Consider the following 26,093-nt stretch of genomic DNA (forward strand, 5'->3'; position numbering starts at 1 on the left):
TAAATGTAGGACTATTCTTTATAAATTTCATAATTGAATGTCTTCTCTGCCCATATAAAGTCATTAAAGGGCTTGATGGGTCTAATCACAGTGATACTTGTAAGAGGTGTGTTAGGACTTCATGGATTAAGTGCTTTTTAGTGAGTCACATCACAAACAATCCTTGCTGCAAAAGCAACAGAGGACAGAGAGCAGCACGGTATGGTCTTTTCATGAAGCATAAATGCATGCTATAAGATCAGCTTTACTCAAATCAGCATGTTGGCGATCACAGAACAGCTAAAGGACCGAAAAATGAGTGGAGGAGTGTGTGGGAGGATAGCAAAGAAGCAGCCACATGGGATTTACTTAGAGTCTATTTATAAGCCCATTAAACACAGCATTGTTTCTTCGCACTGCACCAAGGCTCCCGAGATAGTGAGAACATATGAAGCACCTCAGACCATTATAACACTAATCAAGGAACTGCACGATAGAAGCTTTCATAGACATGTCCCTAGATTGTCCTTTAGTGTTACCGGAAATGCTATTATAAATAACCATATACAGAAGAGCAGAAAAGGACATGTGATCCAGAGACACTCACCAGGTAGACAGCTATACTTCCTCCGATAAGGAAGCCACTGTAGACATCCATGGCATGGTTTTTGAACTGGATGATGCGAGTCAGACCACAGATGACTGCACACATAATGAAGGAAAAGACTAACAGGGGCTTGAGTAGCTTGGAGGAGTCAGTTAAGGTGGCGTTGAAGTACATCTGTGAAGGGGAAGCACATGGGAGATTTTTTGCATGTCAAGGAATGCAAAAAAGGTTCTATAGTCCTCCTAATAATGACATATAGGTCATATGCTTCATATTTTAACATTGTCATCACACAGTATATAGAAACAAATAAAATCAGCAGAAGACTGAATTGGATGGAGAAGAATTAGAAGTGGGAGAAAAGATTCTGTCATAGGGTTTAAAATGCCAACACCAATAAATAGCACATTCTTGTCTTATAATCCATTTGAAAATGTCTAAAAATCTTAATCTTAATCTTAAAAAAAAAGGCTTAATGTTGCCAATTCCTATGTGAACTATGTAAGTGCAGAGTAAGTTTTAATTTGAACTGAGCTAACTGCTATCAGCTAGTTATTAAGCGCTCTAAGAAACTGCTTTGATAACATCTTTAAATGGGAGTTTCATGTTTTGTTAAGCTTGCAAATCAAAGAGAAATTATTATTATTATTTTTTTTTTTGTTATGTATCCACTTTTATTCCTCCTGTTGGCTTGGGGCAGAGGTTTTTTTTTTCCTCTTGTATCTTTATTTATGAGAAAAGTATTAATATGTGTTTATGCAGACCATACATAGTTTAAATAAATGTTTTTATAGTCATCAGTCCTGGGTCAACAAATTGCTGAAAGTTCAACACTAACTATAATTTAAATTGCAATGTCTGCTAGCACTGTCACAAGTACCATTCTTTAGTACAGAGGCTTTCGGGAGAGTAGACACACACACACATACACACACACCAAAAAAAATTTTTTTTGAGCTAATTAACTGAAAGGACAAATGAGCCTAGAGGCCTTAGGTAGCAAAGTCAGCTTTTTAATTTATTTAAATCAAAACAAACATGCCATAGCTGTCTAAAGGTATTCTCCTTATAGATCCAATCCTGACAGCCATATGTTATCGTAGGGAGAAGTACAGGTATAGTCTTCCCATCTCCTTATTAACGATGATCACTGATGTGTTCTCAAAAACTTTCTCATCCCCTTATAAGGTGTATAACATGAATGGAAGTTCCAAAAGAACTGTCACTGTTTTGGTATCTCTGGTACTCAGAGTAACCAAAATCCCAGTTATTCATCTATTATGAAGAGCAGCAGTGTCAGACGTGCCAGAACCAGCCTTACAAAGGTTCGACTCTAACCCAATTTATGTTAGTTTAGTATGATCTGTACAGGATGGTTTAAGAATCTGATTGAGATTGTGAAGCTAGTCCCAGATATTCTACAAAAGGACAGAATAAACAACAAACTCAGACCATGAACCATAGTGTACTCAATTTCAGGCACTGATAAGGACTATGGCTCAGCACACATTGGGACACTGATGACTCAACCTATAAAACAATCACATTGTATATTTTATATACATTTGTTAGCATTATCAAAAAAGTTTCAAACAGGATTGTCAGGAAGCTCTTGACTCTTGAAGTTTTATAAATCATTAAAAAAAGTTGTTGTTGTTATACGTTTTAAACTACTTACATTTTAGAGAAAGTTCAGAGTTTCCCAAAAAGATTACTGGATGTCATTTCCAGTAAGGGAACATAGTGAACATCGTAGTAAACACAGGATCTGCAGTGCATTGTGGGATTTTTTTTAGAGAGTGGGTAGATTTTGCGATTGAGAGAGACTGCACTTCAAATGGTCGACTCCCTGGTGCCCTGACTACCTTTACTAGTGAGCTGATTGACATGCAGCCACTGTATTTATAATATATAATTAACTAAAAAAAGTATAAAGTGAATAAGGTATGCTTTAACCATGCCATCCATCTTTAATCATCTTCACAAAAAAACTAATTTAGATGGATAATTTATACAATAATGACATATATTTACATATTTGTAGGTGAAATATGTTCAATCCATTTGCATTTTGTGAAATAACACATACAAGAGGACATTTATATGTTGTTATATTTTTTGGTCCTGCCCAATAGAACATAGACTAAATGCAATGTGGTCCATTACATAAACTGAGTATTGCACCCCTGATGTGAAGGGAATTGTTGAACTAAATTGGGAGAAAATTTGGTATACAAACAAGACAGTCAGTAGTTTTCCGTAGTTACAGAGCACTGGAGACTCATTACTTTCTTCTCGCAATTATTTAGACATTAATTTAAAGTGATTACTCATATTCATTTTCACTATGATACTTTTTAATTCTCCAGATGATGAAATGCTTGTGAGAGAGAAACATTACCAAATCCAAGTGTAGTTTGTGGATATAATGCTAGATTTTTTTTAGAATATTGAAGCTCCTTGCAACATACAGTATTTATACATGAGATCAGTGTCAGGCCAATACACATGGGCAGCAAAATTATGAAATAAAAGACTAAAATTAAATGAGTCAAAACCAAAAACGATGTTTTCATAAAATGCATGGCATACAAACCATTTTACAATTTCACACCAGTGTACATTTTCACACGATTCGGCTACACAGTCAAGTGGAATACTTACTGAGACGTACACTGCAGCGAAGGCAGCTAAGGTGGCGTGTTGCGATGGGAAAGACTTCCTGCAATGAAAAAAACAGAGCCTTATATTAACAGATCTACAAGAAGGGATGTACCAGCATCCAGCCAATGCATCTTTTGTCTACATACCTTTTATTCATCATTAATTTCATTGGCTAGAGTGAGGACAGTCTGCCTACAAGATGTCTGTACAAAACAAGCATAATTACGCCCAGCAATTGAGTGGAAAGGCTGTCGAGGACTGAATAGCAGAGCAGTGCAAATGGATGTGAGTGGGTGTTTTGGAGCTGGCGCTTCACAAGTGAAACAGGACTGAACTCTGTGTGGGTTTTTGAAGAAACCATGCTGCATGCTGACATTCACTATCTTCTCTCTATATTCCTACAAACAGACTACAGATTGAAGAATCTTTTACTAAATCCAGATCACGCTATGGTGTTATAAGGCAAGGATGCTTAATATATCATATAGCCGTATGCAAAAGTTTAGGAACCCCTGACAATTTCTATGATTTTCATTTATAAATATTTGGGTGTTTGGATCAGCTATTTCATTTTGATCTATCAAATAACTGAAGGACACGGTGATATTTCAGAAGTGAAATGAGGTTTATTGGATTAACAGAAAGTGTGCAATATGCATCAGAATGAAATTATACAGGTGCATAAATTTGGGCACCCCAACAGATAAATTACATCAATATTTAGTAGAGCCTACTTTAGCAGAAATAACAGCCTCTAGACACTTCCTATAGCCTGTACTGAGCATTTGGACCATTCCTCCTTACAAAACGTCTCCAGTTCAGTTAGGTTTGATGGTTGCCGAGCATGGAAAACCTGCTTCAAATCACCCCACAGATGTTTAATGATCTTCAGCTCTAGGTACTGGGATGGCCATTCCAGAACACTGTACTTGTTCCTCTGCATAAATGCCCAAGTAGATTCTGAGCAATGACCAAATAACTGAATCTTTGTTTCACTCCACAGCACCTTATTCCAAAATGAAGCTGCCTTGTCCAAATGTGCGTTTGCAAAACTCAAGCGCTCAAAGGCTTCTTTTGCATCACTCTCCTGTACAGCTTTTCACCTTGTGCAAAGTGTGCTGAATTGTTGAACGATGCACAGTGACACCATGGATGCACCTGTCTATGAACTTCAAGGCTTAATGAGCTCACCAAACCAATTGTGTGTTCCAATCAGTGCTAAGTAGTTACAGGTATTCAAATAAACAAAATGGCAAGGGTGCCCAAATTCATGCACCTGTCTAATTTTGTTTTAATGCATATTGCACATTTTCTGTTAATCCAATAAACCTCATTTCACTACTGAAATATTACTTCGTCCTTCAGTTATTTGACAGATCAAAATGAAATTGCTGATCCAAACACCCAAATATTTATAAATGAAAATCATGGAAATGGTCAGGGGTTCCTAAACTTTTGCATAGGACTGCATATAACAAGTTAAAAAATCAAAAGCAATGAGCTTGTGCTGCCAGTCACTGCTTTTGGAGCAGTTTTATCTAGCAAATAAAATTTCACACAAATTCTTTATATATGCTACCTAAGCATGACCTACCTATCGGCAAAACCTGTAACTACATCAAGTATGTGTGCCAAATACAAATCCAGATCATTTTTAGGTGTCTTGCAAATAGATCATAAATTCAACTGTTTGTGGGATACACAAATAACACAATATGAATACAGTGATCCATCGTTTATCGCGATTAATGGGGACCGGAGCCCCTTGCGATGGGTGAAAATCTGCAAAGTAGGATTGGCCCCAAGTTTGACCTTTTCACTGATGGTCATCATCTTCCTCTTAGTCTTGGGCTCACTAAAGGAATCTTTCGCAGGGGCACGGCACTTAGGAGGCATTGTAAGGGCTTAATGAAAAGTTAATTTCGAACACAATACGTGAGATACAGTTGACAGCGTGAACGAGAGTGGCGAGATACAACAAGGGAAGAAGCTGGGAGAGGATGCGATGATGCGCAGCCAATCAGCTCAGATCTCTAGCCGGGAACCAATCATGTGCCTTGTCTGAGTGCCCGTGGGTATGTACAAAGCCTCTGAGAGAGTTTCTCTCTTTGTCTGGCATCCTGGGAAACTTATTATTTTTATTTTTCGATGAATATTTTTGAAAAATCAGTGATGCACTGAGGCCGCGAAACTTGAACCACGAAGTGGTGAGGGATTACTGTACAGTCTCTTGTCTTTGATTGCTTGATTCCTAATAATCCAGGTTCAACAAATTTCACAAATGGTTAATCACAATAGGCTATCGTATGTTTGTAAGGAGAAGAAGAAGCCTTTAATTGTTACACATACACATTTCAGTGACTGTTCTTCCCAGCTTACGAAATTGGGTTCAGTTATGTGGGGTCATGAGACAATGGTAGCTTGGCAATACTGGGCCCTGAACCACCAACCTTCCTGTCAACAACCCAGAAAATTAACTGTCTGAGTAACCACTTCCCAGGTCGGCATGAGTGGTGGCCTAAGGGGTGGCCTAAGGTGTGGTCTAAGGGATGGTCAGAAGGTTTCCCATGGCTTGTCATGCTTTTTGCAATCAAATCTTCAGACTTGGGTACAGACTGTTTTATAAACACAATTTATTTATTTATATATTAGGCACATTATTTGAATATGTTCGTTCATTTAATTTTAGATTATCTATCCTGATTCGAGCATCAATGAATGAACAGCCCCACATCTGGAAGGATATATGGGGTATTTCATGGACACTGCTGCTGGATCAGGTAGTACACAGTAAAAGCTAACTGACTAACTAGGTTTTTTTTTTTGAGCTGATGCTCAGTTACTGTGACAGTCACAATTAATTACACAATCATATTATTCTTCAGACACTTCTATAATTCTGAGCAGTTGCAAGATGCAAAAAAAAGATACTTGAGCTAAATCCCAAGTCTGGGACAATCTTGCATTGAGTGTAAATGTAAGATTAATTTTATTCTACAATAAAGGTTTTTAAGCAAAAGCTCACAATAGGGTTACCAGAGAGGGATAATCTTGGTGTACTTGGTCATTTTTTACCCTTGAGTTAATTCTCCTTGATTGCCTCAAGGACACTGAGTTGGCTTTCTAACCTGCCACTGTTGATGGCTGCTGAGTCCGAGCCTGAGCAGATGTCCTCCACGATAAAAGAGCCATCATCACAGGTGGTGTTGAGAATGGTGTAGTTGGGCTTACACACTGTCAGGAAGTAGGGAGCATGGTACCCTGTGGACAGCTGGATGATGTCTGTGATGAGGGCTGTGATGCACAGGCCAAAGATGTGAACACCTACACACACAATATATATTTTTAGTATATTCCTAGATAAGGAAAATTATTAAGGAAGCATCTGTCTGGAGAGTGTAGAATGGTGGCTGTCTTCAGCAGGATTAAAGCCACAAACTTAATTTTGTTACCTAATCAGTAAAAAATACACACTCCTTCTGGAAAGTGGAATCATTCAGCTTTATATAAACTCAAAACTACACCCATATTTTCATAAACAGATTGCTTTTATATCCGTAAATACTTCCTAACTGCCCAAAATGTCCGCATGATAACACAACTACCATCTAAAACTATAAATGTATAAGCTAGTGAAAGAATTATGATCCACATTCCGATTAAAACGTATGTAAAGAACAGAAAAACAACGCATGCATGCACCCATACCTAATTACACACTCAGCCACTGTAACTAATAACACACTGAGTTAAAATGTGGTAAATATTACATAAACTTTGTTACATATCCTTGCTATCAGGAATGAAAACAAACTGTGGGGTAAGAATGAGCATGAAAAATAAATGCTCACCCACAAATCTCACAGCTCGGCGAATGTAGGAATTAAAGTTACAGCCAGCGGCATTTATGTTGGCTTCGGTTTTTATGTTGATTCTTCTTTTGACCTGGAAGCAGTAAAGGATGCCTTCACCGATCATAATCTGTGAAGAGAAATTTAGTCGTGATAAGACATTATATAATAATAATGCGAGTTGGTGTTGGATGGGATGTTCGTTATCTGTAGTATATAAGCCCACAATTGTTTTTTGTCAAGTTAATAATTACAGCAATTAAATACTGTTCATACTCAACAAAACGATTTATTTATATTTCACCTAGGCTGTATTCTTGCAGAACTTTTGTCAGACAAGGAATATATTTAACTAAAAGATACCCAGAGCCTGCCTAAAGATGTTTAAATTACTTTACCAGATGCCCCATATGACTCAACCATTTTTCATACAGTTTTCTGTGTTTTTACCTAGCCTACTAATGGAATTCCTAAAAATCCCCCCAAAAATGGTTTGTTGTTTACACACAAATAAAAAATAAATGGCTATATTAAACCCATTTCTAATATCTGTTCAAGCACTTTAAATTTGAAGGTCAACCACAAAAACTCTGTGTCAGATTATCAACAGAGGAAAACACACACATCACAGACAGAAAGCCAACAGAGTCCTAACTCATTTAGGATCAGATTCTGGACAATACAATAATTTATTTGTTCATACTGTTCCAAATGTCCAATAAATCGATTCCTATTCTGGTGGCACTATTGAACATCAGTTTATGGGTAAAAAGAGTTAAAACCTTCATAGCTATTTTCTCACACAGAGAGCAACCTTTAAACAAGTTATTGGATCACGATGGGCTGTAACAAAACAGCTATGTGTCATGTGTCCATGTGTCAGTGCAGTGCAGTCAGGCTAATGACTGACAGGTATAAGAATATGCTTTAACTCCCATGATAAACTTTACAAACTTTTTTTCTAGCTAACAACCAAAATAAAAAGCAAACCATTGACTAAGATTTGCTATTTCTTGCTATTTTTCTTTAATGCTTCGATTTCTTATTAAATCAATGAATGTTCATGTCCTATTTACATTCTTTTAGGCTATCTTTAATAGCATCTGATTATTGTCAAAAATTTGGGTGTCTAAGGTGGCTGCCCAATAACCTTACAGCATCCAGTTACATGGTGAACTTCTATTTCTAGACCAAAATGGTTCCTAAACCAAATCAGATCTGTGAGATGTTACGGTGTGAAAAACTGTGTGATTTAACGCAGCTATTTACAGAAAACATACTTTAGCCTAGTAGCTCCAGTGCAGAAGTACATAGAAGTACAATAGATTTTGTTGAAAATTGTTGGAATTGTGTGTGCTATTCTCTGAAACAACGAAACTAAACAACTAAGCTAAACTAAACTAAAAACTAAACAAATAAAACAACTATTCATTTTATTTTCAAGTGAGTTTAAATCTTGGGATTTTCTGAGAGCCACTGTTGACCCTTTCAACAAGAGATTTAAAGCCGAAAGTCTCAGCTATGTGATAAGATTTGATTCTATCTTAAATGTCTTTCTAGTTCGCTTTAGACGAATGTATATTGAAAAAAAGACACAATTGTGCGCTTCTTTTATCTTGATATTTGCTTAAGCAAGGAAAGCATCTGTCACACAGATCAAAAGAACAAAAGAACCAAGCAGAGCGAATGAGTGAAGACCCAAGAGAAAGATGTAGATGTGGCTCAGTATCAGATTTACACAGCCTGATCTTTTATGTAAAATGGCGAGACAGAGAACAATAGAAAGGAGGAGAGAGAATAGCAGACAGAGAGTCTGGATAGAGAGATGGAAGGAAGTAACATGTCAGTCTTGTGTCTACAGGACATGGGTTAAACACACACACACACACACACACACACACACACACACACACACACACACACACACACACACACACACACACACACACACACACACACACACACACACACACACACACACACACACACACACACACACACACACACACACACACTCGTCATATTCTGTCTTTGAAAAACAAATAAGACTCTGAATCCAAACCGTAATTCTTACTAAAGTGCTGCAAATGAACCATCTAAACACATTTCCATCGACTGATCAAGTGCATCACAGTTAAGGACACTACAGAAGCTTAAATCTGCATTGAACTAAATTGGACATGTCTTGCATGAGACTAGAATCAATATAAGAGAGTTAATGAGGAGGATTTAAGCTGCTTGAGCTCTGAACCTCACCAGTTTGAACCCCAGGGTCTGAGTCCATGTGCAAAATGTAAACGATCAAATGAAAATGTTTACATCTAGAACTCTTAATTCTTTGATTGTGCCTCTTGGGGATTTCTTAAAGGTTCTTTGTAGAACTCCAAAATCTATCCTTGTCTATACAAAAACCCCTTGAAGAGCCATTAAGAAACCCCCTGTGATAAGCTTTGTGAGATAAATTTTGCAAGTCGAATATTATAGATTTATCTCAATTCAGTTGACAGTACTGACCTAATCACTCCTATCTGTCTATTTTCTGTACCACTTCTCCCACTCACAGGAAACCTGGAGTTTATCCCAGAGGATTTGAGGGGGTGTCATCACACACACACACACACACACACACACACACACACACACACACACACACACACACACACACACACACACACACACACACACACACTTTAGAGATGCCAGTCAGCCTACAACACCTCTTTGGACGGGGAAGAAACTGGAGTATCCAGAGGAAACCCAAGAGGAGAACTTGCAAACTCCACATGCAGGACGGAGGCAGTAATCGAAACCCTAAGGCACGAGATAAATATGCAAACCACTGAACTTCCTGACCTTGTCACATTAAATTTTAAATGGAATTATAATGTTTGGATTTCTCTTCTTATTTACACCTGAATAATAGAGCAAGCTATTGCTTGAGCAAATTATCACAGCTATCTGATATCACGTCAAGGTCACAATGGATCTAATCAATGATTATGATGCAAAGATGCTGATGAGCTGGAGAAAACTTCAAATCTCTATTCTAAAAAAAACCCCATAAATTTATCATGTACACAATCATAATAAAGTTTCAGTATAAATTTGCCAAATAATTTAAAAGCTTACTGGACCACATTCTTTTTAAATGAACCTATTCTAAAAAGGCACCGAAAGTACAATTTCCTTGCTCAATCTTGTTGCTCTAAACCCACAATTCTCTCCTGTGTGAACGTCTCAGCCACTAATTAACCCGCTCGTTGAGTCAGAGGGGATTTCATGTTGGAGCAATTTATAATGAGCAAAAAACAAGGTGCTACTGTGTATTAGTGCATGATAATAACATCCAAATAGTGACCAAACAGATCCATCTTTCACTCTGTGCATAGCGAATGTGCATCCTGGGTAGGTGGTAGCCAAAATTGCTTTGACAGCCGAGAGAGAGAGAGAGAGAGAGAGAGAGAGAGAGAGAGAGAGAGAGAGAGAGAGAGAGAGAGAGAGAGAGAGAGAGAATGTACCTGTCCCCTGAGGAGGAAAGTTTAACTGAGGATCCTGACTCACTGTTTTATGCTGAGGTGGAAGTATATGCTAATTTGACATTGAGATTTGCATATTAAAACAAGCAAACCTTGACACTGTGTGCAACTCTTCAAGAAAGATGACTTTTTTTAGCCACCGTATGCATCACAGTTTGCAATAACTGCATTCCTTTGGCTAAGGTGTGCTACACTTACACAGTGCTTTAAACCCATGTGTCTTAGCCATGGCCTTAGAAAGTTAAAGTAGTTTAACATACTTCAGAAATATTAATAAGCTGATTAGTTGAATCGGTGTAAGGTGGGGCACAGTAAATGTGCACGGTAGGGAGCAGAACTAAACTCATCGCTCTGTACAAAGTCATATTTTAATAACTGTGCTATTTTATTTTGGAGTATTTATACTCAAGAACTCCTGCATCTTAAATCTCAATAAAGAAAGCTGTTTTGTTGAGTCTTTTTCATTATCTGGTTATACCTGGTCTGGGTTATGATGGATCCTGAGACTAACCTGAGCCTAGGAGCATGATATGAGGACACGCCTTGAATGGGACACCAATCCGTCTCATGGCAAGACGCACACGCAATTTGAAACCCTTATTTAACCTAGGGGCAAATGTTCACACTTGGCCTCACTTGAACACTTGAAGCCTCACCCAAGACTGATGGATTATTGTCACTGAATTAATTTGAAGCAAGGCTCAATTGCAAAATCCTATATGTCACATTTGTATCAGCATTTGCAAGATTTTAGGCACTAGGTTAAATCTTTTACCGTTATTTACGATTACTATTATTTTCCTTCAGTACCAACACCCGAACAGTGCTTTTTAGTTCCACAGCATAGAAATTGTGAAGGAATACTTGCAAATGAATAGCCATTCTTGTGATTTTTTTGCTATGCAGTTTGGCACAAGGTATGAATGTTTCATGATGAGCAGATACTTGAGCTTTAACACTTAAAATATCACAGTCAATGTGAAATGATGTAGTCTCAACCACAGTTTAGTCGAAGCCATCTCCAGTACACTGTTTTAAGAAAGAAACAAGCGTCGGGTTCTCTGGACTGCTCTTGTGTTTGAAAACAACGTTCACACTTTCAGGACTCTACAAGCTCAAACAACCCCAAGTCTGTAAAAAAAAAAAACCTGTGTGAAATCCACCTTAGAATAGATTTTGGGAGATGGGAGAAAACAAAGAGAACCATGTGGAAAACCATGCAGCCCGGGACTCTGAAGAAAAAGATGTCCACTGTTGTTGACCAATCACAACTTTGTGTTTGTTTGCTAAGTATTTTTGATTCTATTGTTCAATTTCTTGCGAACTGACATATGGCATCACAGATAAACTCTACTGCAATCATTGTTATCCAATTTGGTTCTGAAAAACATACTACAAAATTTAGAGTGTTGGACCTGAACTCTGGACAGCCCTAATATAGTTATCTGATGTGTAACTACATCCATCTGTCAAACAAAGAACTATTATTATAAAAGGGATCTGCTGGAGATACTAGCAGCCTCAATGCTACATCAGTGAGCTGATGCTATCACCTAGATGCCAGCACCTATCTGTTAAAACCTGCAGTAGAAGATAAACATAACTAACGGCGGGGAACTGTTCTCCGGCTGCTAAATCGCACACACACTAAATCACTAAAGCCCAATTCACACCAGCGGTTTTCTAGTCATCTAAATTTTCCATCCACCTCTCTGAGGCTTGTGCCACACATTCAAGATTTAAGATTCAATATTCAAGATGCCTTTATTACCATTTGCGCAACAGGGGCATTGGCATTCTCATTCAGACTCACAGATTTAACAGCAAAGCAAAGAAAGACGTATAAAAGTGCACAAGAAAGAACTGCACGTGGCAGATTGTAATAAATGTTGCACATGAGTGTAGAAATGAAGGGGGATGATAATATTGCACAAAAATGCTACTGTGTTTAAAAGTCCAAGCCATTCCAACGGATATCCAATTACATACTGTATTGATTTATTAAAATTTACTAGCTTTTGACAATTAATGTTGGAATAATGCTGGATGGAACGTTTGGCAATATGCAAAGGTAAAATCTCCTGAATAGAGGAGTTATACATGTTCACATTCTATATACTAGAAGTTCAATGAACTCTAATTCACGATGAAGTGATAATTGTGGAGCCTGACATTAAAGAGCACAATGTTTATACAGTCCTGACATTCATCACCACCAACATGTAAAAGCAGTCTCACTGTCTCATTGTCTCACGTCATGTTTTAAAGTGAACTGTAGTGTAAGAAGGACTCACTTTAGGAAATCTATGCAACTGATATCTATTCTTCATGTGCAACAAGTCTATAACACACCCCACTACACTCATTACATAATAATGCTCCATTTTATCTCCCTCTTAACCTGGAGCGCTATATAGCATAGGAAGCAGAGCTATGTCTAAAAATGTGGAACTGTGAAGCACTGTAGGTGTGTGTTTATCTCTAGATCTGACCCATACTGTAGCTGTTTTTTTTTTTTGTGTGTGTGTGTGTGTGAGAGATCCAGGGACTGACCGTGGCTGCAGGAATTACAAACGCCAGGCTGAAAAGCATGAGGAACGGTACGACCTCCTTGTTGGGATCGATGTAGGGCATGCTCAGGCTCCGGTCATTGCAGCTGTAGCCTGAGTGCACTGGCTTGAAAATGTCTGTCAGCTCCAAAAAGTACAGACTGACCACTGAGGAGGCCAGGATCGGGAGCTACATGTGGAGAGAAGGACGAGGGTTATTACAGTCAAATAAAGTCAACTACAAATAAAATGAAGATAATAACACTAATAAGATAGTGACGATAATCATTAAAATGAATTTCATATATTTTATTATGCTATTGTTATATATATTTAATAATCAATAAAATCATGATAGGAATGTCTGAGAGTTTTGTAGGTATTTATGTCTGATTCATCAATTTTGTATTCGCTGTCACCAATTCGTCACCAGGTTTTCATCATGGACAGAAGTTTATCATTTTTACATATCAATATATATTTATAACATTTCTTGGTGCTACAGAAAAGAACACTGATATGAATCCATGTTGTTTCCTGTACATACATTTTGAAAAGAAATGACAACTCTACATGTGAAAATGTCTTGAATATAGTCAAACGTAGATAGTATTTCTTATTATAAGATGACACTAAAACATATAGAAGCTTATTAATCTTATTTCTAGATCGTTGATTTAATTTTTCTTATTTTTATTGCCAGAATATTTTGTTTCATTCTAGATATAAAATCTTAAAATTAACAAAGAAATCATTAGAATTATCTGTCAATAGAACAATACTATTTTCAATCTAGTAAAAGATTTAATCTTATTTTCCTTTTAGTGTCATTTTCTAGCATTACTAGATACATCTGCCTATGTTCATGATTTTTCCAGCCGTAACAATGTCACTTTCTGCAGTGTGTATGATTACAGCTGAAATTTGCTGAAGCTCCATAAGATTGCTTTGTGAAATTCCTGCAAATTTCCACACGAGTCTTACAAAGCAACTCCTGCTGTGATCTTTTTATGTCTGAGAAGAGAGTGAAAGTCTTTTTTGAAACAAAATAGATAGATAGATAGATAGATAGATAGATAGATAGATAGATAGATAGATAGATAGATAGATAGATAGATAGATAGATAGATAGATAGATAGATAGACAGGTGGATAGATAGACAGGTGGATAGATGGTTAGCTAGATAGCTAGATAATAGCTAGATAAATAGCTAGATGGATAGACAGATAGATAGATAGATAGATAGATAGATAGATAGATAGATAGATAGATAGATAGATAGATAGATAGATAGATAGATAGATAGATAGATAGATTAATATGCATATTGAAGTAAATAAATACATAAATAAATAACAATGGTACTGGCAAAGAGTATGTGCTGTAATAATAATAATAATAATAATAATAATAATAATAATAATAATAATAATAATAATAATAATAATAATAATAATAGAAAACCTTTATTAAGTATATAAATATGTAATGCAACAGTAGGCAGGATACATAAAGATCGATAAAATAGAATATATACTATTATATGGCGCTTATACAGAATATACAGTATTGAATAGAGCTGCCAGATGATTATTGGCAGTATGACATCAGTGGCACTGTATAATAAATAATATGAAGACAACTGATCGGAAAAACCAATATAAAGTTCGTAAGGTTTTCAAGACAAGTCAATAAGCTTTTATTGTCATTTCAATCATATATAGCTGACGCAGTACATTGTGAAATGAAACAACGTTTCTCGAGAACCTTGGTGCTATTGCTTCATAAAACAACACAGAGCTAAAGACTAAAAATAAAGTTGTCCTTATTTCCATGTCCGTAAAGTGCATAGTGTGCAACTTAGTGCAAACAGTGCAGGAGAAGAGACAGTGCAGACAGACAACACAGAATATTACAGGACATAAAATAGTCCTGATTAATGTGCAGTCTGTAAATGACCAGTGTGCAAATAAGAGGGTGCAAACAATAAGGGGATTTCTTGTAAACATATGTAAATATACAGTAGCAACATTTGAAGGCAGCAATTGAATAGTCATGTGAAAAATCAGCATTGAATTGAAGTGAGTGTGCAAAACAGCATGTAACGTGTTTATCTGAGTAGTGCTGGAAACATGTATATGTTGTATATTGAATATGATTTTTTTTGGGCCACAAGAACAGTTTTATCGTTCATTGGTATCAATTCTCAGGTCTCTGAAATTGTACTGGAGGAATTAACACCACAGCTGTTGTTGTGATGATGATTATGGTGCTGATGAAAGTGGCTCTCTTGCTCAAACATCTATCACAGATGTTTAGTAGTGTGTTTGAAGGTCATAGGAAATGATTCACTTTATTATTATACTCAGCAATCCATTCTGTGGGCCACAGTAGATTGGAGAGGAGTTGTCCTAGGGGACACAACTCCCATCAAGAAGATAAAGCTGATCAGTCAGAATTAGTTTGCTGGGATTCTTCTCTTTAAGGGAACAAGTGGACTCAAACCATAGCAGCAAAATACATAAATGCCCGGCACAACTTAACTGAGCCAATTTAACAGTAACTGTAATTTTTAGATGAATGATTAGCTCAGAAAAATGGCTAACTCCATAATCTAGCCTGCCAAGTTTGACCAATGACAACTCATTAGAGTTATTCATCTCAGCCAGCTGCCTATTCAACAGAGTATACATCCATAAATGAATCATTTTTATTTATTTTTAAGCTATAGTAATGTTTTCCCAACAAATTCTATTTGGCAACTGAGATATCAATTAATATGTTTAGGCAGAACTTCTATTGGTTGCTTATTTAAATGATTAAAGAATTAACTGCATATTCCAGAGCAGTGTAAATAAGGACGATCCATAAATTGAATAATTGTAGAGCAACTACTGTATGAAACATGAAACCCATTTCAAGGTAGTTTTCCCAATGTTTGAAGGTCAGGCCAATCTAATTCTACTCATCATCAAATTCATCGAATCTCACTTTCTCATCTAAACTGTCAACAAGAAGTCTTATTTATAATGTATTTTTTTTTTTTACAGATATCTCGTTTATTTTCTCCAACCGTGTTTTGCTTAGTGGCTCCCAACAGAATAGTTTACAAACTACACTGTGTTAAAAATCACTAGAGATTACCTTGATTTTCACACCATGATTTTGTTATGGTGCTTTAGTGTAATCATTATGGTAACTATGGTAACAATCCCTGACATTTAATGTGGTACTTTGATTAACTATTTTGTCAGTAATATTATAAGTAACTGAGATTATTGTACATTCTAGTCCTCACTTTTATACTAGAATACTTGATGCTAAATACAATTTTGCTAATTTTACAGTATATTATCCATTTATTATTATAAAATGTTCAAGATAAATACATCTATTTCATTAACAAATTGTCTGAATAAACTAAATATTGTTAGTTTAAATATTGTTCCCTCATTATTTTAGCCTTTGTCTTATATTCCTACTTCCCAATAATCATTACAAACACTAAGGCTATAGGTGTCAACGATGCAGGAATAAAAACAGACCCAAATGCAGGACAGAAAAAAATACATGCTTTATTAATAAAACAGACAAAATCAAACCAAACACACACAAGACAAAACCAACGACAACAAAAGACAAAACAAAAGACGACAAAAGACAAGGATTCTGCGCTGCCATATGCAACGTGGCACAGCTAAATACTAAAGACAATTAGACACATAAGGGACAGGTGTGTTGAGGCAGGATACAAATAAACTTGAATTGAATTGAATTGAACTTGAAGTTTTGCCAAGCACTGGTTCACATGTGCCCAATAAAACTACTAGCGGTAACCAAATCATACACCTTTATCTAGTTCCATAACAATTCTGCCAGAGTCTAGGTAATGATGGTTCCCATGATGATTTACATAGAGTATATGAAATTGGAGTAAAGGTTTGGTCTCAATAGTATATGATAGCTTTCGGTCGCAATCTTGACTTAATCACAGCCCTACAGTACATTACACATAACCTACCCTACACCCTTCCCCAGGCTTTAATACACAGCATTTTAAGCTACCCCCAACATTTACACCTTGCTTATGACCTACTGTACCCCACACTCTACCCTAACATTTTTAACCTAAAAACAAACAAACCATCCTTAACACCTCCTACTAAGTGACACCTGTCACATACAATTAATTCGACAAAAAACAATTCCATATACTCCACAGTCTCCAATTTGTTAGATGAACATGAAGGACATAATGTATTGCATTCTGACAAAGAAGGAGTAGGTATATATAACATATACTGTGACGGCACTAAATAAATGTCAGAACAAACAGACCAAGTTGTCACCAAGTAACAGCATACACAAATTAGGACTGGCTGTAGAAGGTAAAGGCAAGATTTTCACAGAAGAAAACGCACAAGAAACCTCAGAGAAACTCAATCATAAATGTAATAATATGAAATAAAATAAGATTGCCCATGAATAGAGGCACCTTTAAATGTTACCAATCACACCTTTAAAAAAGATTGTGGGAGGGAAGGAAGGAGGAATAAAAATCTGTGTACTTTCACAAATTGATGGTACATTTCATTTCTAGTAGACCACTACTTCATTATGCTCTGGAACCCACTTAGATATAGAAAGTGTAAAGAAAATTGAGTGAAGGAAATGACTTTATATATATTATTGCTTCTAGACTGTGGAATGTTAGAAATTCACTCTACACTCTGTAACCCTAGTGCTTCAAGAAATGTGTGTGATGAGAGATACAATCTTCTGACTGAGGTGAAGATGACGAGCACAAGAAAAAACACTGCTGGACTGCAGGGATATGACATGATCACTGAGAGCCATTGGGACCATTGAGAGCATCCTGAGCAGCTACATCGCTGTCTGGTTTGGAACTGCACCATCTCGGATCACAAGACCCTACAGCGGATAGTGAGGACAGCTGAGAAGATCATTGGAGTCTCTCACGGACATTTACTGCACACGCTGCATCTGCAAAGCTAATAGCATTGTGGATGATCCCACAAACACTCTTCACCCTTGTGCCATCTGGAAGAAGGTACCGAAGCATTCAGGGCTTTCTTACACATTCAGTCAATTGGTGTTTTGCACAATTCATTACAATACCTCATATACAGTAACTGCTGCTATTATAATAAGTGTTCATTCCCATATTTTTTTACTGTAGAATATACAGTATGTACACTGGTCAGCACTGTTTGCACTAGGTTGCACAGATGTACTATATGTGGCTAGGACTAACTTACTTTAATGGCAGGGTCTCCGATTTTTTGAAAGCCAATATCAACATTTGAAATCACCAAAACAAACACACCCCTAACCCAAATTGGTCCCACCCCTGTATTGATAGCTCCGCCCAAACATACATACGTAACCCAGGCAACTAATGGAAAGAAATGTGTCTTTATCATAGCTGAAGGGAAGAACAATACGATTGCAGATAAACAAACAAGCAAAAATGACACACAAGCATAATCATGCAAAGGACGGCATATATTAGTTCTGCAAAACAAAGCAAAACCAACGTTACTCACCTATCGAGAAGGAAAAAAGCACCTCGGAGTCTTAAGTAAAGTTGAGTTTCCCGAGTCAATAACTCCTGAGCTAAACGCTGTTACTACACAAAACACGGTTGTAGCTGCCTCTCTACATTACTACGATAGAAAAGAGGTGTTATTTGTGTAGTAACAGCGTTTAGCTCCGGAGTTATTGACTCGGGAAACTCCAATCTGTGAATATGTAGCCAACTTCCTGCTCCTTCAGTTCTCTCCAGCGCTGGAAAGCTGATCCTATATTAACACGGGTCCTACTTCTTGCCTTATCATAAGTCTTTCTTCGCTTTCTTTCTTTGTTTTTATTCTCCATGACAATGCTAAAACCGCTTTCTGATACACCGCTCTCTCCGACGCATATTGACAAACCTCACCCCTTTCTGCTCATTGGCTAAATGTTTGTTTTGACTTTTATTTTTATTTTTCTTTATTATTCGGCCCGACTCACTTTTCTGAAGCATTTCTCAAAAATCGGAGACCCTACCTTTAAGTTCTTATCTCTGTGTTGTTCTATGTAGCTCTGTTTATGTTCTCTGTTGCACCCTGGTCCTGGAGAAACCTTTTCTCATTTCACTGTGTACTGTGTCACCTACACATGGTTGAAATGACAATAAAAGCTTCTTGAAGCACTTTTTTGGATTGAAGACCCTTAGTCAATGGGTGCAGGTGCTACATAAAATGGCATAACGCTACATAAAACAGCACAGAGGACTTAAGTTCTAGCCACATAAAGTGCAACATGTGCAACCTAGTGCAACAGTGTCAAGACAAAAGACAGTGCAAACAGACAACACAAAATGACTCTGGTGTCCATGTACTTTGAAAAGTACAGTAGCGCTAAACGCGTAAATAGCACCATTTTGTATCTGGAGGGGCCACTGCGTGCTACTGCCATGCCGCCATCTTGGAGAGTTCAGAACTCACAACCTTCCAGTTAATAGTTCAACACCTTAACAACTAGGCTACCACAACCATTGATGAATGAGGAACTAGACCATGTCTGGTGTCCAAGGTTTCCTTGTCTACGTTGGTACTTAAGCTGCTAGGCTATTGTAGCGAAGGTAGATTATAGCTTCCAGGTTAGTGCTGTCTAAACTGCATATCTTAAACATCAAACAGTCACCTGAAACTGCAATTGAGGAAACCCCAAAGCACACATTAATCAAAACCCCAACCCTGAAAGTGCAAAGCAAATGTGGTAACCACTTCACAAGACCCACAGTTCGGTTCGTATCACAGTTTTAGGGTCACGGTTTTCGGTTATGTACGGTTCTTGTTGTTATTTTTTCTTTTAATCTTCAACACTCCAGAAATTTCCTTCAGCATTTGATATATATCTTATTATGTTAATTATCCACAATTTAGGATACAGTATTAACATTTTTGTAATATAATCATGCACTAACTGCATTTGACTTGACTTTAAACACATTATAGGGACCATCTTCGAGTAAACGATTTTGATACAGCAAGAGAGTAGACATTGATGATGACATACTTTTTGTTTATTTGGCAAAAAAAAGGAGAATGTGTATTGTTATCTCTACAGGAACTTGTGCCTTTTTAGCACACAAAGACTGAAATTAACTTGCATTTATCAAACTGCCAACTTCAGTTCTATCTACTGTTTTATTTCCGTTGTCATCGTAAGTAACATGAAATCCAAAATGTTCCCACACACCAGATTTGACGACGCGGGTGCATCCGCCAACTATCTCCATATCTTCATCATCTCCTCCACTTGCCATTTCTGCAGCACTCCTTACTCAACTTTTACTGTCTATATGTATGTTTGCTCGAAACTGTCTGAGGCGAAACTGAGCACGGGGCTACATTGCGCATGCGTCGAAACGTGCGACGCACACACGAACCGAACCGAGACAACCGAACCGAACGGTTTTGGGTGTTTTTTCATGTATCGTGCCACCCCTAGTAACCACTAAGTATAAAAGTAAAAGATGAGATCTTTGGACTCCAATGTTGTAATTTATTGACTATATTTAGTCTCAAGAAGGGAACTACTGTATACATTTTATTTTTGACTTAACTGTGTGGAAAAAATATAAATAGTTGGTGAAATACATATATTTCACCAACATGTAGCTTTTCAGGTATATATGCAGGTGGCAAAATATAACAGAATATTACATCAGTCAGTCAAGACCTGTGTCCTGTGTCTACCCCCATGCTGCAATAAAACAACCCATAAACCCTCTCATAATCATGATGATCTATCAGACATGAGGTAGTAAATTCCATGTTTTATGATTTATCTTTATATCACTGTTCCATAAATCTCTGTATTTCTCCATTGCTTGCTTATGGCTCATATCCCAATACAGCATTCTCATGTGGCCGGTTCAACACCACTGTTTATAGACATGTATCAGATATGTTCCTGCTCACTGCCTGGATATAACATCAATAAAGCAAATTACATATAGGATCTAATCCTTGTTTGGTGTCTAAATGACTTCTGTGACCCGTTTAGAGGACATTAACCACATAACTGCAGTCCTGTGTTACAGATACTGAGGATATTTCTCATGAGCTTTCTGTCCTACTTTCAGTCTTATGTGAACAAAGGGGGAAAAGACTGTGTATAAACCAGACTTTTCTTGCTTTATATAATGACACAAGGCCATGTTATTCCTGTTAAAAGGTTAATGCAAAGTGGTAGCAATACAGTACATATAAAACTGTACACTTGCAGAATGAATACAAATTTAGAGCTAATAAGCAAACATATGGTGATAATTAAGAATAAAAGTGCCTGATATTTAAAACAAACAAACAAAAAAAAACAAGCATACTTTGGGCTAAATAATAATGGAAAATAATCAACAGCATTTTTATACAAAAAAGACTTACTGTCATTACCACAGCATGCCATGATTTGTTTTATACCTTTTACATCATGGAATTAATAATGAATCACATGCCACACTTTATGATATATTTATGGTAATATTTAATGTTATGAAATATCTACAAACTAAGATCTTATTCCTGGTATCATTTATAACAGCTATGAACACTCCTGCTCCCTCCTACCACTATTTTCTCTCTTCTGAAGGATGGCTACTGAGCAACCACAAAGTTTTGCCCTGAAGACTTTCCCAATCTGGGAAACACACTGACTGTTTGCTGACACTGGAGACTCCTTCCACAAATGTTAGATACACTTCTACTATTCTTTCTTATTTTAGAAATAGTGCAATAATTAGACATGTGAGTTGATGTACGTACAACCAGCTACCGATTACTGTCAGAGATGCTCCTTATAGAACATTAATTAACACTTTCTGAATAAAAATAATGAGCAATTTTGAATGAACAACACTGTGGAATAAATTAAAATAATCCCCCTAGGATTTTGCAATCACAGAAATTGAAGCAATCAAGAAAACTCCAGGATATTTGAAGGAGCTTTCAATTTTTTTAATTTACCACAGATTTTCTACAGATTGGGGAGAAGATGTTTAGTGTTCTTATCATCAAAACACACATTCTGCCAAAGCCCTCTTTGATTTATGTGCATAAAACCTGAGTACAGCTATCATAGAAAGTAATAACATATGTGTCTTCACTAGCATCAGATAAAAAGCAGAAACTTGTGCTTAAATTTTCACCTGTTTATTAAAAAAAAACACACAAAAAAAAAAAACATTTCTGCAAAGATGCTGCAAAATCAAGCATTTTTGGCTACAGCAAAAAAAAAAACAAAAAAAAAAACTTATTGAAATCCTGGTGATACTGTATGCACTGTATCCTTCTACATTTTAAAGCAAATTACACTGAATAAAGTTTTAATCTGTTACATTAAAGCACACGGTGATGACCATGGTTAATTCGATTTTATAGTATTTGAATGAACTCTTACAGTTTTCCATTTCAGTAATAACAGTGTTCAATTTCTCGGGGATGTGGAAGCATAGTGGTTAAGACATTGGCCTATTGGTTGGAAAGATGTGAGCTTCAATCCCAGCTCCATGCTACAGTACCACTGTTGGGCCCTTGAGCAAGGCCCTCAACCATCAACCTCTTAGTTGTATAAACTGAAACAAAGTGTAATTTGCTCTGGATCATGAGGTCTGCCAAATGCAGAAATTTAATAATAAAAGATTGTAGTTCATTTTAGGTTGGGAATGGACATATACAGTCTTGAAAAACAAAATAGATTTGAAAAAGAAGTTTTACTCTTAAATATCTCAATGGCTAAAAGATCTCTTAAGGACCTGAATTGATAATTCAATGGTTAGAATACCTTGTAGTGTTAATTTCATTCTTAAAGTGTTAAGCCTATCCTAGTAAGACTAGACATGAAGTGGGGAACCACCCAAATCCCCAGCAGACACCATGCACACACACATTCACACCTATGGGCAATTTAGTATGACCAGTAGGCCTAGCTACATGTTAACACCTTCAGGTTTGCATTCATATTTCATAGTGTTGACTCAACACCTACTGTAGCCTACAAATAAAGTCATGTGATATCTAATGTTGAATGGTCTATTAGAGTTCTGAATAACCACTTACAGCGGTTAAAGTTTGTGTTGAACTAACAGCTACAGGTTTTCCTATAAAATGTCGTCACTCAAAATGTCTTGATTAAAACACAGTTATTGTAGTGATTAGATAATATTTACACACTTAAATAAAGTGACATTTCACAATGGTGGATTAACTTCTACAGCAATTCCAATGGATGAAAAATAAATCTTAAGCTTTAAGCTAAATCATGTAGTATTGAAGGAAACACCAGGAGGATTAAATTACACCTGTTGTTATAAAATAAACATCATTATGCTGAATAAACACCATTTTCATTCATGTATCTTCTGTAAATTATTTATCCTGCTTGGGTTTGGGGAACATTCTGAGCCAATCCTGGGAGCACAGTGTGCTTGGTACAGGAACACTGGATGGGAACTGCCTACATACTGGCTTGGTCTTGGGAGGTATGTAGAAACCAGAGAACCCAGTGGAAGCCCACACTGACACTGGAAGCACATGGCACAAACCAGTGCTCAAGATCGAACCGGGGACCTTGAAGCCCACCAATTAACACCAACTTGAGTTAACTTGAGTTCCACAGTATTACTTGTACATTTATGATTTCAAAATGATGTCTAGAGTAATTCATTTGTATTTAGTAAAGTAAATAAATGTAAACACAGTGATGAATTAAAACTTTATCGGGTTAAAATTAACCTTATGATGTTGAGGCAATACTTACAGGGTTCTCGTACACCTGACGCTATTGTATTAACACCTACAGCCTGATACACATGAATGCTGTAGGTGTGTTAATTCATCACTGGGTAGTGTAACAGTCCCTGCAGGGTGTAATGTGTCTCTGCTGGAGCTGTCTTACCTCCACAAAGTAGAAGCAGGGCAGCAGAGTGACGCTCTCTTTGCTCATGCTGGCTTTAAGTCTCTCTTTGGTCGACATGATGAAGTGCCGAGTGTCTCCTGTGGGTATATACGTTAATGTTGAAGAATGAAACCCCCCCCTTGGTATGGATCGGTGCGTGTTTAGTCCTTTTACAGTCACCCTTTAGTCCTGATTTAGTTGTCCATGCTCAGGGTGGGAATGAGAGGAAGCAGAGCCACTGCAACGCTGTGAACCCATGCAGCATCCTTTTTTAAGCGCCAACGATGCTCCACTCCGCAGTTCAGCGCACAGACATTGGAGAGACGCAGAGACGCTTCAGACTCCTCCACAGATCAGCGCCGAGTGGAGACGAGAGAAAAAGGTGACGTGCTGGAGTGACGTCAGAGGCGTGCTAAAAACCCACTTTCACGCCGTGTCTCTGTGTATGTGTGTGTGCGTGTGTGTGTGAGAGAGATATACACATGTGTGCGCACCCGTGTCTGATTTTGGAAGGTGAATGTTTGCTCGTGCATGTGTGCGGGTGCTCGTACTTTGGAGTGCTCGCACCCGCGGGTGATTTTGAGCACGCGCGTTTGGTTGCGTGCCTGGCTTTTTATATTAATTACTGCACAAATGTCTCGTCTTCCAAGATAACCTGAGCATCTATGCCAGTGCCACAGATGAACTTGGCTTTTGCGTCTGCGCCATTGATCAACGAATGCGTGTGAATACTGGCATCTCACGTGACTCTGTGGAATAAGGAGTTATTAAGCCCTCGTCATATTTGGTGGTGCAACTAGTAGTTGGCACTAAGGCACTGTCGAGTTGTTAAACCACTAAATAAATAAATAAATAAATAAATAAATAAATAAATAAATAAATAAAACAAAATAAAAATCACATCTGGCCAGATGTGTACTGGTCTACACTTTGTTTAACCATTAAAGAACCTTGTATTAAATGGGTAAAGTTTGCAGTACACATTCCAAGTTATTGCTTTTTTACTTTCTTCTTAGTACCAGATATATATTTTAAATGTAATTCAAGTGTTCTTGTTAATTCATGGTTCTCAGTCTAAAATATTGACATGTGGATCTTCTGTGTGGAGTTTTTGGAAAGGTTGCCAAAAACACACGTGGGTGGATTAGCAATGCTTCATTGTCCCTAGTACTACAGTATGTCTTTCTAGATAAAAATGTAAGCACTGTGCATTATCTGTTTACATGCTGTATACCAAGACACCTCTCTGTGGTAAAGGCGTCATTGATTCACATTCTTAGCCCAGGATGTTACCTCTAGCTGGTCTGTGCACAGCAGTTCATATATAATGTGTACATTTAGTACTACATTTCTGTTGTCCTATGTGTTGCAGTAATCCTGCAGGTAACGCATGAAAGGAACATGTATATAGACTATAGAGGGCATGTCAGTAAAATGTACTTGACCCAATTTGACTTTATCTTCCCTCAAGTGAAATGCCAAATTCATTGTGTCTACTATCTAATCGTTTATGAATGTGCACTGGCATGAATGTCTGCAATGAACCGTTCAAAATAAATGTCAAGTTAATGATGAAAACGGTTAAATACACTATACTAAATGCCGAGAGTTATTTGGATCTTTCCTGTGGATTTCTTTTTTTTTCTTCCCCCAGATTGACAGTTTTTAAGTGAGCAATTGCGCCATCTTGTGGTATTTTATCACTGTAACATTAGTCAAGAATATTATGTTTGATACAAAAGATAATTCTAGAGACACAGATGTCAAAACGTAATGTATATACTATAAATATATGCATTGTTATAGAGTAATTATTTATAAATGATAACACAATGGAATTCAAAGTTCAAGGTATGTATTTTCGATTTTGTGTCTGAAAGAGAACTGAGAAAGCTTGATAATTAATAAATTAAAATGAAACATTTATAAATGTATATCATG

The 26,093-nt window shown here is 37.0% G+C and overlaps 1 protein-coding gene across 1 annotated transcript in view; it reads right to left on the reverse strand.

Moving 5' to 3' along the window:
- The window catches only part of plppr4a (phospholipid phosphatase related 4a), a 30,070-nt gene extending 5,363 nt beyond the window's left edge, over nucleotides 1-24,707 (reverse strand). The window contains exons 1-6 of the mRNA XM_027145956.2: nucleotides 24,153-24,707; nucleotides 13,191-13,376; nucleotides 7,102-7,231; nucleotides 6,379-6,574; nucleotides 3,251-3,308; nucleotides 587-760 (exon numbers count right to left, since the gene is read on the reverse strand). Of these exons, the coding sequence (XP_027001757.2) occupies nucleotides 587-760; nucleotides 3,251-3,308; nucleotides 6,379-6,574; nucleotides 7,102-7,231; nucleotides 13,191-13,376; nucleotides 24,153-24,230 (822 nt within the window). The 5' untranslated portion in view covers nucleotides 24,231-24,707. The remainder of the gene's footprint in view (nucleotides 1-586; nucleotides 761-3,250; nucleotides 3,309-6,378; nucleotides 6,575-7,101; nucleotides 7,232-13,190; nucleotides 13,377-24,152) is intronic.
- Between the last annotated feature and the right edge of the window lie 1,386 nt (nucleotides 24,708-26,093).

Source organism: Tachysurus fulvidraco, chromosome 11 (genome assembly GCF_022655615.1).
Source record: "Tachysurus fulvidraco isolate hzauxx_2018 chromosome 11, HZAU_PFXX_2.0, whole genome shotgun sequence".
Taxonomy (NCBI): Eukaryota; Metazoa; Chordata; class Actinopteri; order Siluriformes; family Bagridae; genus Tachysurus; species Tachysurus fulvidraco.